Source organism: Condylostylus longicornis, unplaced genomic scaffold (genome assembly GCF_029603195.1).
Source record: "Condylostylus longicornis isolate FDR11 unplaced genomic scaffold, ASM2960319v2 ptg000185l, whole genome shotgun sequence".
NCBI lineage: Eukaryota > Metazoa > Arthropoda > Insecta > Diptera > Dolichopodidae > Condylostylus > Condylostylus longicornis.
Genome location: NW_026578153.1, coordinates 13,150 through 39,525, shown reverse-complemented (window position 1 = coordinate 39,525; position 26,376 = coordinate 13,150). Strand labels below are relative to the sequence as shown.

Genomic DNA, 26,376 nt, shown 5'->3' with positions numbered 1-26,376 from the left:
GTTTGTGTGTGCACGCGTGTATCTCAAGTTCGACTGAACCGATTTTGATGAAATTTTATACGCAAGTTTGTTTCGACTATGGTACAGATTGATCAACTTTTGGGATATATTAGGCCTCGGGAACTGCACTTTTTAGCGGGCCTGTTTTACGTTTTTGGCAACTTTTAAGAAAATATTCAACTGATTTACTTGAAATTTCATATATAAGCTTTGCTCGACCATCCACGAAAATTCCTAACTTTTGGAAGAAATCAGGCATCAGCAACTGGACGTTTACTACGGGCCAAATATACATTTTTGTGTATACAAAGAGATACATTTTTGTGTATACAAAGAAATAATCAAACGATTTCATTGAAATTTAATACTTGAATCACTCGTATTAAAACAATTAACATATAAATTTTTTGGAAAGATCAGGGCTCGAAAACTGATTTGCGGGCCGATTTTACATTTTTCACCATGTCTACGAAACGAATAGATGGAATTTCTTGAAATTTAATATTTGAATTCTGGTTGTTACCGAAAATAACTGGCGAGCATTTTAGGGAATTCGGGTAGCACAAAGCGAAACTCTACTAAGACCCAAATTTAAATTTTTCTAGGTATACGAACTGTAAGCTTACTGATGCCCTAAAAATTGGAAAGAAGTATTTAACTGACATTTATATAATATTGCATAACACTTTCACTTAAATAGACAATACACAATGCAGTCGGTTATGTGCTGATCACACCAGATTTTTTTTGATTTTTATAGGTTTTTCGAATATGTGAAAAAAATGGCATTTATGCGTTGTTCATATTATAGGTGAAATTTTTTTTATTATTTACTTATAAGACAGATAATGCAAAAATAAAGATATGGAAAATATTTGAAAAAATGTGGTAAATAAAAAAAATGATATATTAAAAAAACTTTTTTCTATAAATTGTATCATATGAAAAACACTATTGCACATAATGTAAAAAATAGCTATATAACTAACTAGTCGTGTTTTTTAAATTTCTATAAACGAAAAAATCTAACGGTAAATTCCATGACGTTGAAAAATATCATTATTTTTCCTAACTCGCGCAATTAACCCTTAAAATTGAGCTCTTGGTATTAATTTTTGCTTTGCTTCAAAAACTGCATAAATCGTTTACCCTATAAACGATTATAAATAGTTTTGTTTATGAATGAAAATAATTTTAATAGTGTACTTGTTGAAAGGAAAAGTGCTACAATACAAACCATTGGTTTGACCCAACTTTATTTTTTTTAAATCGTTTTAAATTTCGTTTTCAATTAATTCGACATATGTACATATATTAGCCTTTTGTTATTTTTTTCATATATACTTCTTCTTTATGCAGTACGGGAGGACAAAATGTTTCTTTTGTAACTTCAACACGTTTTATCAACTTGATTTCGTTCATTATTAGTCAACACTTAATCCACTATTTCTTCATCATTATATTCATGAAAAATGAAAGATTAAATTCAATCCCTACTAAACTATCAAATTGGTTTCTCACGAAATTTACAACGATTTAAAAAAAAAAAATATACAATTGAAAATCTTCTGGAGCCTATGTCCAGTAAATTTATTATTTGTAGGTTCAAGTTCCTAATCGTCATCAATTTCTTTTAATATTTCAATTTTGTCTTTTGCATTTAAATTTGTTCACTCTTTCTGTCGTAAGACATTTTTTAAACAGCTGTTTAAAGTGAAGTTCAAAATTCAAAAAATTCTTCAATAGTTGATAATTTTTTCAAAATATAAATTTTGTTTTAGGTGTATGAAAAAAAACTCCATTTTATTCAGAATAAAATACTTTTTATTTTTGCTAATATATTTCATGCGATACATACGCACTTCATCAAAGCTGCTTTTCTTCTAATTGAGACAACAAACAATAAAATTAAAATCTAGTAAAATTAGAAATATTATACCTGACTTAATCTAATTTTCTACCTGACCTAATCTAAAATTTAATTTTTCTTTGTTTTTTTTTTCTTTTAATTATTAATTACAAACAAAAATTATACCCCTTTTAATCCTTAAAACTGCTCAAATAATTATTTTAAAGAATTTATCTTCGTCCTTGTTCAGTAGGCAGTCTTTGTTTGTCCTGTGTTTTCTTTTCACCTCTCTTAATACTTTTAAGTTATCTTCTGTAATTATGTGATCTGTTTCATAAATGTGTTTTGCAACCATTGAATCGAAATTCCTGTTAAATCCTACTCTCCTTGCACATTTTAGTTCACTTAAATGTTCCTTAAGTATTGTTGTAACAGATCTCTTCGTTTGTCTTATATAAAATTTGTCGCAATTATTGCAATCGATTTTGTACACACCGTATCTTTCATGTTTCTTCAATTTATCCTTAGCCGAATTTGACAAGTTCTTAAGTTGGTATTTACTATTGGTATGCGATGTCCGAATATTGTGTTTCTTTAGTTGCTTATTTATCCAATTTGTAGAATGATGATCATATGTTAAAGAATCCCATGTTGTTCTTTGTTCTTCCAATAACCTGTTCTATTTAAACAACGTGCTCCTGAAGTTCAAAATTTATTATGTCGAACAAATTTCGTTTGGTGTAACATATTATTTATAACAGTGTTAGCACATTTGCCATTTTAGATGACATTTCATATTTTACAAAAAATAAAAAAATTAGGCGCAAGTATTTAAAAAAAACAATTCCCTCTTGCGTTCTAAATTATATTAAATTTTTCCTTTTTGGGCAAAATATTTATTTAAGAAAATCATTTTATTCATTTATACGTTTTTCACTTTAGCGTTTAGTTTTATAACAAAAATCAAAAAAAAGCTTTTGGGCCGAAAAAAAATTTCACTTATAGGATTTTTTCTCTTAACCGCTTTTTACTTATTTGTTTTCGACTACATGTATAGTATAATACAAAATGATATGTGTATTACATTGCCAGTGTTGGAATTTTAGGTCGAATAAATTGCGCTAGATTAACCAAAATACAATACTATTTTAGGCTAAATTTCAAAATCTTGGTGGTTTAAAGGAGTTTAATTAAAAAACAAACAATCTTATATGGCGTGTCTTTTGTATCTAATAAACAATGGATTTTGCAACAAAAGATTTCATGGGATCTGTTTAAATGCTCTTAGAGGGTGGTACTCCTCTTTTCTGGCGCAATATTTTGTGTGTGAGGGATGCATGGACCATCATTCTAAACTGGACGACATGTTCAAAGAAATCAACGTATCCCTCAATAAGCAAAAGGATGAGTACATGGGACTGGCCACGAAATGTATAAACATAATTAAAAGTAATTTGGTATCGTTCAATGAAATGGCCAAGGATTACGAATCCCTCAACTACACTTTAAGCGAACTACCCAGAAATGAGCAGGCATCATCAGTAGATCTAGAAGAGATACAAAAGACTGGAGTTTTCCCTCAATGATAAACTTGCGCAACGTATGCGTTAAGGTAGATGCCAGCCTTGATACATCTTTTGACACGTATAAATTCAACCAGACTTATATAAGTTTAAACATGAAAGATGCCTGGTGTCAGACCAACGAACCATGGCGTTATGAGTCTTTTCTGGGATCAACAGTTACTCTGTGGCCTGCTATTTTAAAGCCAACAGTTGGCAAAGATGCATCTTTGCAAAATGAACTGACCTGTCCTGAGCCTCCTGCAAGTTCCAATATGTCCGTCGCTGCTGAGACTAACTGCTCAAATGAAAAATCTTGCACTAATTGCATCAGACTTTTCAAGTAATCAGCCGCTAGATTTCCTCAACTCTTCACCACTATGCTCGAACCACGACAGTATGTAGCCTTAAGTTGTTATTAATTAGTAAATTCAAGTGCGACAATGTAACCATGGCTAATATCACTCCAAATAACTTAAATATAAGTCCAAATATAAATCTTTCAAAGTTACTGTACCTTCTTGCATAGCTGACGACATAATTGGTAATAAGTTTTGGCGTTTGGGTGCGGTGATTCAGTATTTTAGGGATTATAACTCCATTGGTATTGATGTTGGCTAATGCCTCAATGCACTCTAAACTTAAATCCCTACTTAATAACCCACTTAATAATAAGAAGAACAGGAAACAGGTTCTTTTCCAAAATGCTAACAATATGGACAACTCCCAACGCACTGATTCTTCTCGCATAGGCAAGCATACTTGGGAGCTTCTTTCCCGTAACAATGAATTTGAAGGCTACAATAACAGTATTAAAAAATGTAAAATGAAAAATTTTAACAATAATGTTAATAACGGTAATAATAAAAGTAACAATGATAATAATAATAACAATTACAATAATAAAAAAATAAAGATAATAAGAATAATAGTAACAGTACTAATACTTATTGTAACAATAAAAATAACTTTAATAATAATAATAACAATTATAACTACAATAATAGTAACAATGATAATAATATTAAAAATTTTTAGTCTTAAAAGAAGAATTTATATATTAAATTTCAATGAAATCGGTTTATTATTTCTCTTTACATACGCAAAAATTTGTATTTAGCCCGTAGTAAAAGTCCAATTGCTGGCCCCTGATTTCTTTCAAAAGTCATGAGGTTTCGCGGACAATTGTGCTTAGCTTAATACGAAATTTTAAGTAAATCGGTTGAATATTTCCTCCAAAATGGCCAAAAATGTAAAACAGACCCGCTAAAAATTGCAGCTCCCGAGGCCTGATATATCCCAAAAGTTGATCAATTCGTGCCATGGTCGAAATAAACTTACATATAAAATGTCATCAAAATCGGTTCTGCCGAACTTGAGGTACACGTGTGCACAAACAGACCGACAGACCGACAGGTTCCTGAAAGTAGTTTATTTACACTTCCATACCGTGGAGAATTGCATTCCCACCAAAAGCTCGATATGCAAAATTTGTTGTCTTCAAATAACCTACCTGTATACACAATACGGTCGTTAATAATAATAATAATAAGAGTAATAACAAAATCAAAAATAATTTTAATAATAATAATAACAATAAAAATAATAATAATGATAATAATACTGACATAAATCTCGAAACCAAATACCCTCAATTTCATTCGTGGACTGAGGACTAAAACTAACACTGTTCCGTTTAACTCTTCTCTTCTTGACTGCGATATTTATACTGTAACGGAAACTAGGTTGACATTTTTAAATTTTCAAATAAAATTACGATTAACTCTAACTTTAGGTCTCGTTCCACTGATCTTTCATGGTTCCTTCTCAGAACCAATTATGGGAAACATGAACCTGTCGGTATTCAAACGTGTTGCGTTTTGAATGCTGAAGAAAGACACGATGAAAAAGCTTCTATTTACTTATAGTTAAGTACAATCATTTTTTCGTGAACGGTATATTAACTTTGGTATGGAGTTTGTAACTACTTGAAGGAGTCATCTGCGGTATGTCCGTCCGTCCGATCTCGAAAACGAATAATGCAACCGACACCAAACTTTCGCAAGTTGTTTCTTTTGTATTAAGGTCGAACCCTATTGTAATGGGACTAATTCAGGCAACTGGTTCGGGTGGCTGCCATACAACTCAAAGAATTTATTTTAAATTTTTTAAAAACTAATAAAGGTATAAATATTATAAAACTTTGTGTACATGTGTCCAATTATATTCTACACATGCTCTAAAAATTTAAATGGGATGGCTGCATCGGTTCGCGTGGCTGCCATACAACTCCAAAAGCAAATTTTTTATATTCGGAAAAATAATAAAGTCAGATTAATGAAAATTGGCCGACGTGTGTCCAATTATAGGTCAGATATATTCTTGAAGTTGTGGTTGAATCTCTTGACGGGTTCGGGTACTTGCCATACAACTCCAATTTTAATATTTTATATAACTTGTTAAGCTAATTTTAAATATTTGAAAAAATAACAAAGCCAGATTCATGAAACTTGGCAGTCGTATGTCTAGTTATGGGTCAAACATATCCGTGAAGTTTCTGTAGAATGGTTTCACAGGTTCGAGTAATTCCTATACAACAATGAAAGGTGCAGGTGTAATTCAATCGGTTTAAACCCACTAAAACGGTTTTACTTGTTTAATTTTTCAAAGATTCCAAATCACCATGAACATTTCTATTTTATTCAAAAGTATGATGATTCTCAAGATGAATAATTGTGTATTGTGGAGTCTTACATAAGGATGTCTGTGATGTGACCAAACACACTATTCATATGACAAAAACACATATGTTTTTTGTTTTAAAAATTAAAGTTAAATTCTTCCAACTTTTACTAAATTAAATAATAGTATTTGAGTAAATGTATGTATGCACAAAAATTTTTATCCTATAGCATTATTGTTCAACTCTGTGCATTCAAATGTTATATATCTAATGGTCAAGAACTTATCACTTTTGCTTTCATTGTATAATTATAGGATCACATTTGTAAAAATAAAATATAATACAGGAATTCCTCGATTTAAGTGTTTTTTGGGAAATTTTTCGCTATATATCAGAACAACACATATCGAAACTAGAAAATAATACCCATTGAAAAATTTATGTGTGGATTCTAATGTTAATGAAAAAAATATTTAAAACGTTTTTTAACGTTATAAAAAGATATTATTTTGGAAATATATGTTCTATATTTTAAATTTTTTGAATAAACATTATAAGTAATTACGAGTACGTTCAAAAGTTGTCATTGTTACATCTCTACAATAATCTACAATCTGTTTTTGAACCGTCTTTCTTTTATCCATATGTAATTTGTTGTATACATCAGCTTTCCATACGTTTGAAGTTATAGATTGTGCGCTATCATCATTAGAATCATATTCTTCAAAAATACTTTTTGCTGTGCTAAATTTTATAGCCCAGTGTTTACCTCTATTTCCCATTTAAACTTTAAAAAATTACCTGAAATATAACTTTTGTATACGTTATACATAAATTAAATACAAACGTTGATGTGAAAATTTGACTTGAAAAAAAACATAAATCGAAGCTGAGTAACACATAACGAAGACTGGTATCAAAAATTTGACTGACATATTCCGAAAAAACATAACGAGGTTAACATACTCGTAAATCGAGGGACATCTGTATTTTCCATTTTTAGCACTTTTCCAAAAAAATTTTGAAAAAAAGTGCGTATTAGTTTCACTCTGTCCGTCCGTCCGTCCGTCCGTCCGTCCGTCCGTCTGTCCGTCCGTCCGTCCGTCCGTCCGTCCGTCCGTCCGTCTGTCCGTGTGTCTGTTTACAAAACTTCTACACCCTTGAAGATAGAAAGCTGAAATATTGCACGTATATAGATTTTTACTAGAAACTTATTTTCGTAGAACAAAATTTTTATCTATCTCCCCCCCTTTAGAAGTTATACCCCCCCGAAACCCTAAAAATGCCATTCTTTAACTATTTAGTGCAATGAAACCATAAGGATTTTTCAAATTTTGTAAACGCAGAAAGGCAGTGGCTTGCTTCCCCTACCGGGGTATACTAAAGGTTAACTTTAGAAAAACAAAATGGCCGCTCAAATTTACCGTTATCTAAAGTCCGTTTTTTCCAAATTTTTGATGTCGTTTATTTTCTAGACCCCAGCATGTAGAAGCTTGAAATTTTATGGGCTTTTAGACATTGATAAATAGTTCATTTCGTTAGAAGAAAATTTTTTTCTATCTCCTTCCCCTCTCAAGTTATTGCCTCTTGAAATTTGTAAAATTTGAATTTTTGACACCTTATATTTCCGAAACCATAAGCTTTTTCAAATTTCTATAAACACAAAAAGCTAACGGCAAATTCCATGACATTAAAAAATATAATTATTTTTCTTAACTCACATAATTAAACCTTAAAATCGAGCATTATGTTAACCCCTCTTTATATTAATTTTTGCTTTATTTCAAAGACTGCATGTATGTATCATCCTAAATATATGCAATCCTAGAAAGAGTTTTGTATATGAATGAAAATAATTTTTAGAATGTGTGATAGGTATACATAGACTGTATTTAAAAGCAGAATTTTCACTTGCTGAAGGGAAAAGTGCTACAATACAAACCATTGGTTTGACCCAACTTTATTTATTTTCTTTTTGGCGGAAGTTGATAATCAAGGAAACGAATATAAATTTATAATTATTAGATATACATATATTTATCATATTTAGCTATTCACAACAATAAATAAAATCTACGTCGTAATAAATAAAATCTACGTTTTTTAAAGGTTTACTATTTTATTTAGAATATTTAATTGCGACAGACTAAATTTTTCTAAATTACGTTTTCAAAACCGTTTAAAACTTATAGCTTGGAATTGCACAGGGTCCTACTTTACATTTTCCTTTGAATAATTAATTTTTTTCAAGAGGCAACATTTTTTTTATGTTCTTAAAAGCATCATTTTTTAACAAAAATGGAAAACAAAATTCTGAAGATTGAGAAATAGAAGGAGCACTAGGGGCCCCTGTGGTTTGCTTATAAGCAGCATTATCTGTTGTAAAAACAGGATTGTGGCAATCAATTTTAAAATAAGTTTAGAAAAATTTGTACATATTATGGCATACATATGCAGGTATATACTTGTATATGCATAAATATCATATTGGTTTAAATACTAATGATAAATAAAAGTAATGGAAATATTTTTAATTTAATAAATTTTAAGATGTAATATGTGTCACTGTTAATTACATAGATATGATTAAAATTCAATTTAAGAATTAGTTAACAATTAAGAACGAAAAATTTCCTTATAAACAACGTTATCTGTTAAAATATTTCCATCATCGATTTTTCCCTGACGAACCGTATCTTTGACTTGAATTTTTAAAGAATTGGAGTCTATGGCTCTTGAACATACTGTGTATAATTGCCCATGCGAAAAGCACGGCTGGGGGAGATAGAAGCCAACCTTTTCAAAAGTTTGCCCTTGGGACTTATTTATAGTCATGGCATATGCAAGACGGATGGGGAACTGATGCCGAACAAAATTAAAAGGAAAAGTACCTTTTACGCTAAACTTTAAAACCAAAGTAAATGTGAATTAATAAAAAATCAATGCCTCTTTTCTTTATACAGACCTGACTTGGCTACTTACTCAATTGAAATTTCGCAAGCACACGAAGAATAATTGCCTTAGTACGTAACGTAACGTTATTCGTGTTCTTATATCTCTCACAATTTTTAGTTTTATTTTTTTTAATTCCATTCCATGTTAAATACAACAACAAAAAATTATTTTACTCTTACTTAACTCATTTAAAATATTTCGCTTCCTTTTGCTGTTTATTTTTGTTTATGGTAGTAAAGCAAAAAAACAAAAAAAATATTACTACCCTTTTTTTATTCTCTTTCGCTTTTCGCTTTTCGCTTTTCATTTTTTGTTTTTGTTTTACAGTATGTATAATCAATTGAGTAATGTTTCTACCCAGTATTCTCTTTTGCTATTTTCATTTTTTTGTTTTTGTTATTTATTAGATTATATGTATACCTGTTCATGAACTGGAAAAATCTTGTAAAATATAATATAGATTCAACACTTGTACATATAATACCCACTTTAGATTATTTCTAATCACAAAACAAACAAATACCCACTTCAGATTATTTCTATGTACATTAGTACATAAATGTATCGAACATACAACACATCATGCAAAACCGGAAATAGAAAATAGAAGTTTTTTTAATAATTTGAAATTTCATTACTTTTTCACACTTTCCCAAAAAAAAATTTTAAAAAAGTGCCGTCCTTCCGACCATGTAAACATGTCACTTTGTCCGTCCGTCCGTCCGTGGACATGTTTACAAAACTTCTATACCCTTGAAGAAAGAAAGCTGAAATTTTATGAAGATCTTTACTAGGAACCTATTTCTGTAGAACAAAATTTTTACCTATTTTCCCCCTCTTAAAGTTTTATCCCCTAAAATCCTTAAAACGGCATTTTTAACTATTTTTTAACTATTTATTGCAGTGCAATCACAAGCATTTTTCGAATTATAAAAACGCAGAAATATAGTGGGTGACTTCTTCTTAACTATTTTTTAACTATTTATTGCAGTGCAACCATAAGCATTTTTCGAATTTTAAAAACGCAGAAATATAGTGGGTGACTTCTTCTGCAGCGGCATACTATACACAAAATGGAATAGATCATATAAAAAATTCAGATTTTAAAAATTTCGGGTTGAAAAATTGGGGGCGGAAAAAAATTTTCCTCTAACGAAGCTCGAGGTCTTATTAGTGTTTTAATAGCTGAGAAAAAATGTGATAAAAACTTATCTTAGATTAATTGTAAGAGCCACTGTGTCTTCCGCATTCATATTTTTCATCAGATGTCGTTATTTTTCTGCGATTGGGGAAATTGAAAAATCTTTATCGTTTCGTTACAATAAATAGTAAAAATATGACACTTTTAGAACTTTTAGAGTGGGAAGGCGATTTTCTTCTACAGAAATAAGCTTTTAGCAAAGATCTAATGTCGAATAAAATTTCAGCTTTCTATGGCAAAGGACGCAGAAATTTGTAAGTAGACACACGGACAGTCAGACGGAGGGATGGACAGAGTGAAGCTAGTAAACATTTCTTTCCAAATTTTCTTGTGAAAGTGCTTAAAAAATTCACTAAAAACGTATTTCAAATTTTAAGAGAGAATGTTACCTCCCGCTAATAAACAGAACTTAAATACTAAATGTAAGAATTTTTTAAAAACTAGGGGTTGTTGGAAACTTTATTTTACTAGAAAATTTTGGGTGTTATTTTAAAATTTTTTTGAGGTTTCATTTTTAATCAGATGTTCAGGAAGCTTATTTTAAATAGAAAAATTTTGTTTCCTTATCTTGCCCAAAATTTTTCAGTTTAAAAAAGTAAGTTTGAAAAAAATTAATAATTTGAAATGTTTCATTTAACATAAATTTAAGACTAATTTTCTTTATAGTCTCATAAAATGTTTAAAGTTTACTTGCTAAGGAATAATAAGTTAATACATATAACAGTAATAAAATAAGATGAGAAATAATAAAATTTTGGTAAAAAAGTAAAATTTCTATTGCATTTAAAGTAATTTTTCAAAAATAGCAAAAAAGCACTCATAAATTTTTTAAAAAACTTATATGAAAATTTGTTCCATAAGCCAACGATTTTGTATATGGATCAAAATGCATCCCAAATCGAATTTTAAGTGGCGGTGGATTAAAATGACATCGGCGTATCTACGAAACTAAATGAGATAGCGAAAATCTGATTACATATACTGAAAGATCATCTTCGAAAACCTATGAAAGTGGTCTTAAGTCAGAAATTTCGAAAGTGGCGTATTAATCAAAATAGCACTCAGACGGCGATATGTAGATACACAAATGCTTATATATGAGCAGATACACTCGTTTTCTAGCTACAGTTTGTTGAAAAAAAAAGGATCAGATTTTTCCTACATACAAATGAAAGCTCATTACTTCGGAACCATGAGCAATCAATGGCCTGAAAAACAAGTCGATGGTTATTCTATGCCACATGGTTTCGAACTAATAAGCGTTTTTTTATATACGGAAAAAATCTAGTAGCTTTTTTGTCTACAGGCTCTAGCTCGAAAAAGAGCTACACCTGTAGAAAAAAAACCTACTAAAAACCATTGTTTTAAACTGTTGGAGTCGGCCTCCAAGACGCTATGTAGGTGAGACCAACTAATCCACTCGTTGACAAAAAATAAAGATTTTCAGAAAGAAGGCCAAAGAATGTGTCAAAACAGCTTTGACATTTATATTTTTTGAAAAATGAAATTCATATATTTTGCTATTAATTTGAAGTCAATAAACATTATTTTTTGAAGTCGAACTTATTGATTTGAATCAATAACGATTCCATATGTTTTTAAGTACTGAAGCACTATAGAGTAACATAAATATTTATAAACGATTTTTTTATTAATTAAAAATTTTAATAAAATCATAAAATGTAAAATTTTATAACTTTTGTAATAACTTCTCATTTTGAAGTAAAATTTTTAAGTAGTTTTCCATTTTGTTCAAAATATTCAAGATCTCTAAAACTTCATAAAACTGCAGAATTTAATTTAAAAAATTTACCAGGATTTTGGTTGAATGTGAAATATACGAGTATATAATATTCCAGGGTTATTTACACGTGAGATTTTACTTCTGAATCCCTTTTCTACTACTTACCTATAGACCATATTTGAAAAAGGATTTTCTACCTAGTGTCAATAAAAAGCAAAGATAAAATAGTCCGGATACCTCAAATGACATGATACTAGTTCTACCCAATACTGAACCTATAAAATACATTTAATTTACTATAATTTACTATATTACTATAATTACAAGCAAAAAGTTTGAAAAAAATTGTAGTTTGAAGCGTTAATAGCTTCAAAATAAAGTTTTAAAATCAACAAAAATCAAGACGCAACAAACATTGAAAACATTTATCTTATAGACTTTTTTAATTTTTCTCAACAAATGTTTTAATTAGATTTAGCTTACAATGAACTTTAAATTCCTCTTTTATTTCAATAATTTAATAATGTGTTTTGTTAATATACTAAAAAATACACTTAACTTTTTAAATTTTTTTTTTCATGTTCCTTCAAAACTGTAGATCGAGTTTGCTGTTCTATTCAACAATCTAAAAACTGTGAGAACTATAATTGGCATATATTTTAGTAAAAGTAAAATTTCTATGAACCCTATGAACAACAAAGGGCTTCCAAGCGATACGCCGGACATTAAGGCCATGCGGTGAGTATTCCTATTAAGAAGTATAATTTTGTTAAGGTAGTCATATATCGTGGTTTATCGTAACGTTTGAAGTATGTGCATACATTACACATATGTCTTTTAGATTACACAGGATCTTAAAGAAGTTTTATACCAAAATATTCTAAATGCTTAAAATATTCAACTATTTTATTAAATATTTTTGTTTAGGTAAAAAATATGTACATATATGTACAGTGTGTTTGCATAATTTCAATGATTATTCTTTAATCAATTTCACGAAGATCAATTTTAGGAGGGGGTGTCGATTTACTCATTTTCGAGCTACTGGAAAAATCTGGTACCTTTTTTGCACTTTGTAATGCTATGTTTTAAATTTTTCTGATAGATGACAATGAGATTACTTGAAATTATAGAACGTAAAAAATTTTTTAAGAAATTATTATTTAGAACTATCAAGAAAGAATATCCTTTAAAAGAGAACAAAACAATTTCCCTTAGTTTTTCTCTGTTTTTTCTATAAGTATGGACAAATATTCGAAGAATATTATAAATCTGAAAAATATTCGTGTGAAAATATATATACCACCACTCAACGTAGACTGAGTGATTTAGCTATGTATGTCAATCCGTTTGTCCTAGTAATAACTTAAAATCGGTAGAGTAATCAAGTTTCCAAAGATTGTTAACAGTAATTATTGCAAGAGCCCCGTTCGATTTGGGTTAATTCGAAAAAGTACTTTGAGAAGCTACCAGTCATTCATATAATCATGTTATATTTAAACATACTTTAACCCATACACTTCTCATATTTTATTAATAACGTGGTCTTCTGTTAGTTACCGAAAGATGATTTCTTGGTTTTTGTTTTAGGAAAAAAGGTTGTTTATTTGCTTAATTTATATTGTCGTAAGATGAAATTTTATTCATTATTGTCTAATTCCGTTTTTGTTGAATGCGCCATATTCACGAAAACCCCAAGTGCAGTAAGATTCAGTAGAGCATTCGGTTGATTTGCCCTGAGGAATACCGAAGCTTGAAATGAATGCATATTATTGGACATATCTCTTATATTCCACTTTACAATCTTTTGAGAGCCTTAAAAATTAAATGACGACACCCGTTTCCCTATTGGCCTCCGGAACGAAAGCCACAAACTTCTCCCTTGAAAACTTCGACCTGCCGAACAACGGGCATTGTCAGACGAAAATGCGATTGCAGAACCATGAAAGTGTAGCTTCACCGAAAGCTACAACGTTTCCTCCTTACTTTCTGTATAAGTACTATCTGGTCTTACAAAGAAGCACACAGTGTTAAATGGCTCCTTTGGGAACCATTGTCCATGTATTCTTTCTGCGGGATTCTTTTACGAGACGACTCATTTACCGCTCGAGAATAACACTGTCAACTATCACACGTTCGTTTTTTCGCCCTCTTAAAGAGCCTTCTGACTCTTGCCCTTAGGTCAGAAAAATGCTTTCCCCCTTTGGACACTCCTGTCGCGAACCTAATCCGTAACAATTTAAAATCCATCAAAAAATCTAACCACAATCACTATCGGGTCTAGTCGCTATATTCCAAGGATTTGGTTATATTCTATATTATTAGTTAATCTATATTCTATATTATTAGTAATTAATAATAATATTAGTTAAGTAATAGTTATTTTAGTATCAATAATAAAGTGACTAAAGTAAAATATCAGTTATATCCAATAACTATGAGCGGTGCTGACTTACATCATTTTCGGTGCTGACATACTTGGTCGGCGGAAAATACTTTCGTCACTCAGATTATTTCGTTCAACGAAGTTTCTGAGCAAATTGAGACTTATTCACATGGCTAGTTTCAATTTTTGCAATCAGCGCATGTTATCGAAAGCTTTGGTGGATGTATTTACATTCTGTATGGCATCGATGGATGCACCTTCATCCTCCCTTCTCTTAAAGAAGTTATTTGTCTTCAGGCAGTTAAGTCTAGTTCATGCGATAACTCTAGGAGGCTAGCTCCCATTATTTGTGACCTCTGCCGACAATAATGGGTTGGTGTGTTCAATGCATATACAAGTTGCTATATCTTCTTCCATCTTTTTTTTATGGTCTTTGTTTTCCTTGTTACTAATTTTTCAAACGAGAATTGTGAAAAGAATTCGTCACCCGTAACAAAGGCCCAACATAATGGCAAGTTTGACTGATTCGTTATCAATTAAGCTCCGTTAGTATGGTAGCACCACTATATTGAGGGTGGGCTTGCGTTATGAAGTGTATTGGTTTAAAAGATCGTTATGACAACAAATAAATAAATATCGTAAACAAAATTTTTGAGTAAACAAATAAAAACGATATCACAACATAGAGTTATTTTTAAAAAAAATGCGTTATTTTGTTAATTAAATATTAAATTTTCCAAAAAATTTATAAAATTTCATCAAAATCGGTTGAGCCGAACTCGAAATACACGCATGCACACACAACCCGACAGACCGATAGGTTGCTAAAAATAATTTATTTACACTTCTCTAACATGGAGAAGTGCATTCCCACTGAAAGCTCGATGTATTAGTGTTCTTCTTTGAGTATTAAATTTCTTTGCTGATTAAATGTAGATTGCAAATGCGAGTTCAACCACGGATTGCACAAAATGTATAGTTACATTATAAAAAATCTGATGTGGTCAGCAAATAACCGACCGCATTGTGTATTGTCTAGTTAAATGAAAGTGTTACAGAATATTATAAAAATGTCTGTTAAATACTTCTTTCCAATTTTTAGGACATTAGTAAGCTTATAGTTAACATACTTAGAAAAATGTAAATTTGGCTCTTAGTAGAGTTTCGCTTTGTGCTACCCGAATTTCCTGAAATGCTCGCCAGTTAGTTTCGGTAACAACCAGAACTCAAATATCAAATTTCAAGAAATTCCATCAATTTGTTCTGTGGATATGGTGAAAAATGTAAAATCGGCCCGCAAATCAGTTCTCGAGCCCTGATCTTTCCAAAAAAGTTATATGTTCATTGTTTTAATACAAGGAGTTCATATATTAAATTTCAATGAAATGGGTTGATTATTTCTCTTTATATACACAAAAATGTATATTTGGCCCGTAGTAAACGTCTAGTTGCCGATGCCTGATTTCTTCCAAAACATACGAATTTTTGCGGACTGTCGAGTTGAGCTTATATATAAAATTTCAAGTAAATCGGTTGAATATTTTCTTCAAAATGTTCAAAAATGTAAAACAGGCCCGCTAAAAAGTGCAGTTCCCGAGGCCTGATATAATACCAAAAGACAGACCGACAGGTTGTTAAAAATAGTTTATTTACACTTCCCTACTATGGAGAAGTACGTTCCCACCGAAAACTCGATATGCAAAATTTGTTGCCATCACATAACCTACCTATTGTCGGTAAAAAGGTTATGTCCATATGTAATCGCTGATGGTGCATTATTATTCAACTTATGAAAATATGAAAATAACACGAAAATTAACAAGTTGTGCAGAAAATCGGTATACATTTTATGCGATATGAATGCGATATAATAGGTATCTAGATAAAATTTTAGCCTTTTTTCCGGAGAAATCAAATTCATCTCTGCGTTACTTGTAGTTGCGTTAGTTATTCGTATGTTCAGCAATGACTCAACGCATATTGGTTTTTTAAGTATGTTCACCAGTTTTGTTCACCATTTTTAAAAATCACCATTAAATTTCACGGAAATAGGATGATTTCCTCTCTATATATGCACAAAAGTGTAAACTTTGCCCTTATTTTTTATTTTATTTACTTTATATTTACATTATATTGGATGTGTCGATCATCGCACCGCGGATGTAACAAATTGAACCCTAAATATTATATACATATGTGCACATTTACATATACGTTGTTTTCTATTATAACATAATATAAATGCATAAACACTTTTTTGGCTACTTACGTTGATGAGTAAAAAAATACATAAAACCTTTTTTATACCCTGCACTTCGTGAAGGGTATATTAACTTTGGTATGGAGTTTGTAACTACTTGAAGGAGTCATCTGCGGTATGGACATATATATATATTTTTGCTCAGCGTAAAATTCTGCGTCGATTTAGACATGTCCGTCTGTCCGTCCGTCCGTCCGTCCGTCCGTCCGTCCGTCCGATCGCACGATAACTCAAAAACGAATAATGCAATCGACACCAAACTTTCACAAGTTTTTTCTTTTGTGCCAAGGACGAGCCCTATTGTTATTGGACTAATTCGGACAACGGGTTCGGGTAGCTGCCATGCAACTCAAAGAGTTTATTTTAAATATTTCAAAAACTAATAAAGGTATAAATATAAAATTTTGTATAAATGTGTCCAATTATATTCTACACATGCTCTAAAAATTATAATGGGATAGCTGTACCGGTTCGTGTGGCTGCCATACAACTTCAACAGCAAATTTTTTATATTCGGCAAAATAATAAAGTCAGATTCATGAAACTTAGCAGTCATGTGTCCAATTATAGTTCCGACATATTTCTAAAGTTTTGGTGCGATTTCTTGGCAGGTTCGAGTAGCTCCCATACAAGTCTAAAAGCTTATTCTTAATATTTGGAAAAATAATAAAGTCAGATTCATGAATCTTGGTAGTTGTGTGTCCGATTATAGATCAGATATATTTGTGAAGTTTTGATGGAATTGCTTGTCAGGTTCAGGTACTTGCCATAAAACTCCAAAAGCTTATTTTACATATTTGGAAAAATAATAAAGTCAGATTCATGAAACTCTGCAGTTGTGTGTCCGATAATAGATCAGATATATTTGTGAAGTTTTAGTGAAATTGCTTGACAGGTTCGGGTACTTGCTATACAACTCCAAAAGCTTATTTTAAATATTTGGAAAAATAATAAAGTAAGATTCATGAAACTTGGCAGTCGGATGTCCAATTATAGGTCAGACATGTCCGTGAAGTTTCTATAGAATGATTTTAGAGGTTTAAATAATTGCTACACAATAACGAAAGGTGCAGGGTATAATTCAATCGGTTTATACCGACTTAAACGTTTTTACTTGTTGAGTGTTATTTCATTTCATATGCGTTTATATGATTCATGAATTATATTTACATGCACGAATTATATTTCTTTATTGATTTATTCATTTTGCAGAAAATGATTAACAAAACAATAATATTAAGAATAAATTATACAGAAACAAATGTTATAGCCGCTGTGCTGCGCAACAGGCTTATTGAGTTTATAAGGAAATAAACATAACACAAAAATAAAAAAGTTCTGCAACAAATCTGTATACAATTTATAGTATGATATTGATATATGTACCTAAAATGTTCGCAGAATTCAGAATTTTTTTTTTTCGGTTTCTTTTTCTATGTTATTCTTCCGAAGATATAGAATCTAAGCGAAAATAATCGCTGTTTGAGCCATCGGATTTTGTTTGTATAATATAATATAGATATAGTAAGTAACCATAGGTCGAACTGAATGACGAAAAATTTTTTATTCTCTTCTTCTCATATACAAAATAAGTATAAAAAAAATTAATTGTCAATATTTAAACTTAAAAGTTTAACTAAAAATCAAAAGTATTTTTAGAGTTAATAAGAAGTAAAAAAACAAAAAAAAATTTTAGTAGAAAATAATCACAGACATTTTTATCTTCAGGTAATATACATATAAATTACAAAAAATAGTGGCAAGTGACATTTCAATGAAAATTAAATGCATTTCCAAAAAAAAAAGTACAATTCAAAAACAAATTAAAAATAAAATGTATGTAAAAATAAAATTAAAAAAAAAACAGAACTTCATTTTCTTTTTAAGGTTGTGTACAATAACAAAAAAAAGTCTGTGGTCAGCACATAACCAATCACATTGTATATTGACTACATTAGTAAAAAAAGTATTCCAGAAGATGATAATGTATATTTTGCATTAAAAAAGGATTAACTATATTGTTTATAAGTTTCAATTTTTTTTAATGATTTTTATAAAATTTAACAACTCAAAATATAACATTTCATTTTAAAAAATAAACAATAACAAAAAAACAAACAGGAACAAAATTTCTTTTGAAAAACTAGCAGAAAAGGTCTGCGTACAGTATCTGATTCTCAGAAAAGAGTTCCCTGAAATGTATTTTCAGTTGAGTTTGTAAAAACTAAATGTTACATAACTTTGGTTTAAAGTCAGAAATACTGCGCCAAACTAATTTTTGAAATTGGCTGTTGAAAATAATTCAAAAATTTTTAACATAAGCTTAAAAATAAAAGAAATATCCGTAAGAGAAGAGGAAATTATACTAAGTTTCTGGAAAGAGGGTAAAAATTTTCCAGAAATAGACAATATCATAAAGAGAACCACTCTTCTATAAAAAAAGTAATAAATAATTTTAAGGACTCTAGTCTCTAAGCCCCGTTCTGGTCGCCCATCTAAATTGACGCCTAAAGAGAAATGCGATATAGTCAAAAGTATAAAAGTGAATCCAAGATTGGCAGCTTCTCAAATTGCAAAATAGAAAGCCATTAATATTAGAGTAAATCGTTTAAAATGTAAAGAATTCGTGAAAAGGCATATTAAAGGCGTATATTAAATTTGCCTTACCGTTTGTAACGCTAAGAAATAACGGTCTTAGATATTTCTTAGACTCAAGTGTATGTTTTTGATCAGCGTCAAATTCTGAGTTGATTTAGCTTTGTCTGTCCGTCCGTCCGTCCTTCCCAACGATAACTCAAAAAACTAATTGAGCTAAGTTCACCAAATTTTCACAAATGATTTATTGTACTAAGTGCCAGAACCCTATTTAAATTGGACATGATCGGGGTACCGGTTCGGGTAGCTGCCATACAACTTAAAAAGTTATTTGACTATATCTCAAAAACTATTAAAGCTATGGTATTAAAATTTCACACAAGCCAATATATTTGGAGGGCCAATGTGTTTGATAAAAGTTGTTGAAATTGTTTGGTTCCTTCTAGTAGCTGTCGTACAACTTCAAAATTTATTTGGCTACTTCTCAGAAACTATTAAAGCTATGGTATTGAAATTTCACAAAAACGAATATATTAATATGGCCAATGTGTCTGAAAAAAGTCATTGAAATTACTTGGCTCCTTCTGGTACCTGCCATTCAACTTCAAAAGTTATTTGGCTATATTTCAGAAACTATAAAAGCTACGGTATTGAAATTTCACATAAACGAATATGTTAGTAGGGCCGATGTGCTTGACAAAACTCGTTAAAATTCCTTGGCTCTTTCTGGTAGTTGCCATACAACTTCAACAGTAGTTTGGCACACACAGTATTTTGAAAAACACATTGTACTGAAATTTTTCATAAATTAATAAACGGCAACTCCATAGTCAGTTATGGCATCTTTATTCGCACAAAGGACAACAAATTCGTACGGGTATCACAGAGTTGACAAGGTCAACTCTATTTTTTTCTCGTTTTAGTTGTGAATAAGGTTAGAATTGTGTTTTGTATTATTAAATAAAAGTAAATAAATAAAGTTAAAGAAAAAATATAGAAATTATTTTTTTATGTTTAAATTCGATTACGTACATAAAAGTGGCGTATTCGGTAGGATTCGTTTCTAAAGTATAAGAATTCAAAGATCGAACCGAAAAAAAATAATATAAGCGCTTATTAGACTTTAATAAACTTTTAACTAAAAGAAGCAAAGTAACATTAAAACATTTTTTTACGTAGAAACGAAATTAGTTAAATAAAAGGAAGAAGAGAAAAAACTCTTATGCCAAAACAATTTAAAAATAAAGAAATTCAACCTTATAGTGTAAAAACAAGAACAATCAGTGAAGACACTTCAAATATGTTCAAACAAACCAACACCATTGAACCTCAATTTTTGTTACTTCAACCAGAGGAACAGCAGGCTAAATCTCAAACAGAAGCACAAGTACAAGTTGAAACGAGTTCTTTACAACGACACGAAGCAATGACGAAAGTATTGGTACAACAAGAGAATGAACTCACACATTTAAGGAAAGAAAGATCTTTTGATTACATTAGAAAGGAAGTACACTATTTAAAACCTTTCAACGGAGAAGATGGATATTTTATCAAATCATTTATTAGGAACATCGAAGACATTATCATCGTCATCGATCCAAGTTCATCAATCTACAAACAAGTAATAAGAAACATATGTAACGAAAAAAATAATATTGGAGAAAGCTAAAAGTGAAATTCTGGACATCGAAGGTACAAGCAACTGGAACGAGATAAAACAGCGTTTGAAGAACAAGTACAAACCAAAAGTTCAGCTGATAGAAATATCATTAAGAGCCATTTATTAGTCAAGAGTATTATGTCAAGAGTAAGTAATATTGTAGAATTGGTATTTGAATTTGATAATTTAAGATGTCAGGCCCACGAATTTTATTATTATTCAGGGAAAACTAATATTGAAATAATAGATCATATTGAAAAACTGAAATAATAGACCATATGCTAATATTAGCGATTAAAAGAATGATAGGTGGCATTGGTTGTAGTTTTATAAAGAATATTTCTGAATATCCAGCTCTTAAAAACTAATCAATTGAATTAAGCGAATGATATTATTAAAGAAGAATTAAAAAAAAAAACTAGTAGGCGAAATAAAAATAATCAATAGAACATTTATTAATCAAAATACCTCAAATAACAGGGGACAATTTAATTATAGAAATTACCAAACCAGTAACCAAAATTATAATAACCAAAACTATGTTTTAAATCAATTTAATAACAGAAATTTTACCCAAAACACAAACCAGTTAAGAGAAAGGAGTGGCTCTGACGGTTATTATAGACATTTAACCAAAACTCAGGATAATTCAGACAAAGAACCAATTCAGGGCAATTTAGAAATTATAATCAGGAACAAAATCAGTTAAGACCTAGAATAAACTATGCAATCTTTAAATCTAAAACTTTATTTTAGTTAAAGCCTCCGGAAATAGGCTCCCCAAAGCATTATTAAAAATAATTAAAAAACAGATAAGGGGTCTAATAGATACGGGATCAATTATTAGTATAATACACACTAACAGCTTAAATATCCCAGAACAAAAATTAGAGAAACCAATTATGTTTTCTACCATTAGCGGATCTAATTGGGTAACGAATAAATTAGTTTCCCCATTGCCGTTAGAATTCAGGAAAGGGGATTTTATATAATGGAAAGTAGTAAATTTACCAAAAAGAACATGTTGAATGAATGAACAAGTTTGAAAGCAAAAATTAATTTAGAAAAGAAATTCGCCGAGATAAATGGAAATAGAACAACATTAATTGATAATGATTATCTATTTGAAATTGAAAAAATATTTAATATAGAAATTACGAAATCTTGCATTCAATTATTGAAAAATTTTGATTTAAACCACCTTAACAAACAAGAAACATACTTAATAGAAAATTTAATAAAAAACTTTTCAGATTTATTTTTTAAAGAGGGCGATCATTTCACCGCCAAAAATGAAGTAATGCAAGAAATTAAAACTATGATACTATTAATTAACAAATTAATGCAAGGGTATATAGATTCAAGGGTATATAGATAGAATCCACGAAGAAAAAATAAAAAGGCAATTGAAAGAGATGGAAGAGCAGAATATAATTCAGAAAAGCAATTCTAGATATAATAGTCCTTTATGGAGAGTTTCGAAAAACTTAGATAACTCAGGGAAGAAAAATTAGAGAATAGTCATAGATTAAGAAAATCAAAAGAAATTTCAATAGATGATAAACTTCCTATACCTAACATGGTTGGTATAAGAAATTTATCATTTATTAAAAAAACTAAGTATTGCCTAATATTTTACCACACTCGATTTAGCGAAGGGTTTCCACCAAATATTAGTTAAACTAAAAGATTGGGAAAAAAACGCGTTTCAAACACCATTAGGTTTTTACGAATTTGTTAAGATGCCTTTGGGACTGAAAAATGCTCCATCGACATTTCAAAGACTAATGAATTCAGTACTTGGAAAATTTATAAATAAAATATGCGTAGTTTATCTAGACGATATTTTGATATTTAGTTCGACCCTTAAGGAACACGTTGAAAACTTAAGAAAAAAATCAGCACATAACCGACCGCAATGTGTACTATCTAGTCCCATCAATGCGTTCCGTAGATATGGTAAAAAATGTAAAATCCGCCCTCAGATCAGTTTTCGAGCCCTGAACTTTCCAAAAAATTTATAGATTCATTGTTTTAATACCTCGAATTTAAATATTAAATTTCAAGGAAGTTGGTTAATTATTTTTCGTTATATACGCAAAAATGTATATTTGGTCCGTAGTAAACGTCCAGTTGTTGATACTTGATTTCTTTCATAGGATGTTTCGCGGACGGTCGAGCAAAGCTTATATTATATATGAAATTTCAAGTAAATCGGTTGAATATTTTCTTCAAAATGGTCAAAAATGTAAAACAGGCCCGCTAAAAAGTGAAGTTCCTGACGCCTTATATATGCCAAAAGTTGTTCAATCTGTGCTATGGTCGAAATAAACGTACGTATAAAATTTCATCAAAATCGGTTTAGCCGAACTTGAGATACACGCGTGCATACATCGACCGACAGGTTGCTAAAAATAGTTTATTTACACTTCCCTACTATGGATAAGTGCATTCCCACCGAAAACTCGATATGCAAAATTTGTTGCCATCACATAACCTACCTATTGTATACACAATACGGTCGGTAAAAATTTAACAAACTTAGAGAGAAGGGATTAAAAATCCAAATAGGATAAATGCAATTTTATGAAAAAGAAAACTGAATTCCGGGGTCGCATTTAAACTTCGGAGGGGATTGAACCAAATCGCAACAAAATAAAAGTTATTGGAGAATTAAAAATTCCCACCACACAGAAACAAATTAAATTTCTAGAAATCACAGTATTATATGAAATTCATAAGCTCGCAAAAGTAGCTCAACCAATAACAATATACTTTAAGAAAGATACCAGAATAACTAAAGACCCGAATTACATTAATGCTTTCGAAAAACTTAAAGATTTGATAACGGAACATCCAATTCATAGATAACCAGACTTTGAAAAAAATTTTACTTTAACTACGGACCCAAGTAATTTTGCGATATGGACACCCCACTTGTTATGCTTCCAAAACGCTAATTGATCATAAAAAAATTAATTCTACTGCGGACAAAGAACTTTTAGCGATAGTTTGGGCAACCAACTATTTCCGACCATACCTTTAAGGTATGCAATTTAATATTTTCACAGACCATCAATCGTTGAAATATCTATTTGTTAAATATAAAGGTAGAGATATAAGCCCCAAACATCAAAGACGGCCTTTAAAGTTAGGCGAATACAAAATTAAAATGGAATATATCAAGGGAAAGGACAATAATGCAGCAGACTTTTTAAGTAGAATGAATAGTGACAAAAAAGAAATTAACGTTATAACAGAAAACTTTACTAATACCAATAATAAAACAATCTCTCAACAATTATCAGAAATTATACTTAATAATAAGAAATATGACATTATAAATATTAACGAATTATTTGACAATGATAAACTTGAATCGGAATCAGTCGACATGCAAACGATACATTCCGCAGAAGAGGATGTAAACAACCATATACCAATACTAGAAACTATAGTTAATCGATTCAAAACACAAATAATATTTATATAGAATTTATCTTAATGGAAATTTCTTCATGCAACTGCAGAACAGATGGATGACGTAATCAAAGGAACGAGTTAAAGGCAGAAAAATTCATTAAAAAAATTTTTTCTCCTCGAACTGGACTCGAACCAGTGACCTACCGCTTTCTAGGCGGACGCTCTACCAACTGAGCTACAGAGGCATAGATGGTTATTTGGTAGAAGGAACGAGGAAGACAGAATTATACTAGAAAAACATTTAAAAATTTTAGATTTAAATAAACCTTATATCAAATTTTAATAAACAAATTAGTATAAACTATAATTTTAATAAAACACATATTCAATTAAAGGATTTCATTCTAAAAGATAGAGATTTAATTAATAAAAAACTAAATATAAAAGTATATAATATTATGACCAACTTTTAGAAACACAATTATTAAAAGAAAAAGTAAGTTGCATTCAAGATAATTTGTCATCGGCAAAACATGGTATATTACACCCCAATATTTTAACAAACAAAGAAATAGAAAAGTATGAAATATATTTTTACAAACTGAAATGTACAAAATTGGGATTCACACTATTTAAAGAAAATTTAATTATATTCGCAATTAAAATCCCAAAAATATTCGCAATTGCTCAACTAAAGCGAATCATTCCAATATCGAATCAAAATAATAAAGAAATAGATTATGTTCAAGAAACTATATTTACCTTTAATAAAAAAAATTATAAATATAAAGAACAAAAATAATTAACAAATTAGAAATTAAACATTATATCTACAAAAATAATTGTAAATTGATTAAAAATAATTCAACAGAAATGCAATTGCTAGATGAACAAACAATAATAATAAAAAATGCCAAAAATATATCTTTAAAACAAACATGTGACAAAAGGAACATTGTATTAGCAAATAATATTTTAATACATTTTAATAACTGTACTTTATATATTATAAATGAAGTATTTTCAAATATAGTAGAAAAAACAAAAGCAAAAATTCTATTATCCTAGCAACATAATAAATAACTTTACAGATAAAATAATCTTTGAAGATTTTTTTTAAATTACAAAAAGAATTTGGAAGAAATAAAGCAGACAAAAGTTTACGAAAAAACAGAATCAATAACAATAAATGTAATCTTGATAATTTTAAGTAAATATATGTAGTTATATTTTTGACAAATTTGTATTAATAAAAATTTGCATAAATACAAAATGTACAAAATTCAAACATTCAGAGAATAATTCTGGTAACTTAGGTAGTGTCATAAAATTAAAAGAACTTCCGCCATCATTTAATAAAATTAATTAAATAGTAACAAAAATTCAGGAGAATTTTAATTATAGGAAGGGAGAAGTTATACATATATTACAACAGCAAAGAAAGGAAAACATAAAATCTGCTTCCTTCACATAAAACAAGAATCGACATGTTTGCTTAAAAGAACAGTAAAAGAGTTAATAAAAGTATAACTGATAATAGTATCAGGCAGAAACATGTCTATTCTCTGTTATTTACAATTAGATAAAGATTAAAACTTGTTACAGTTTTTGTCTTATTGCATTTTAATCACTAAATAAATTAAATAAGAAAAAATGATTAGTATTAAGAAAAAAAGTATAAAAACATTAATTTTTAAGAATAAGTAGTGCAGTTTATATAAAAATTTCATAGTAACGCGAAATCACTGTCGGTTTATATATTAATAATTTTAATTGTGAATAAGGTTGGCATTGTGTTTTGTATTATTAAATAAAAGTAAATAAATGAAGTTAAAGAAAAAAAATCTGATGTGGCCAGCACATAACCGACCGCATTGTGTATTGTCTAGTTAAATGAAAGTGTTACAGAATATTATAAAAATGTCTGTTAAATACTTCTTTCCAATTTTTAGGACATTAGTAAGCTTATAGTTAACATACTTAGAAAAATGTAAATTTGGCTCTTAGTAGAGTTTCGCTTTGTGCTACCCGAATTCCCTGAAATGCTCGCCAGTTAGT

At 29.8% G+C, this 26,376-nt stretch overlaps 1 protein-coding gene across 10 annotated transcripts in view; it reads left to right on the top strand.

The window, feature by feature from the left end:
- Positions 1-26,376, top strand: part of LOC129616356 (uncharacterized) — an 85,954-nt gene that overhangs the window by 46,558 nt on the left and 13,020 nt on the right. For all 10 annotated transcript variants that reach the window (XM_055531978.1, XM_055531984.1, XM_055531979.1 and 7 more), the window contains one exon: positions 12,593-12,732. In XM_055531978.1, the coding sequence (XP_055387953.1) occupies positions 12,593-12,732 (140 nt within the window). The remainder of the gene's footprint in view (positions 1-12,592; positions 12,733-26,376) is intronic.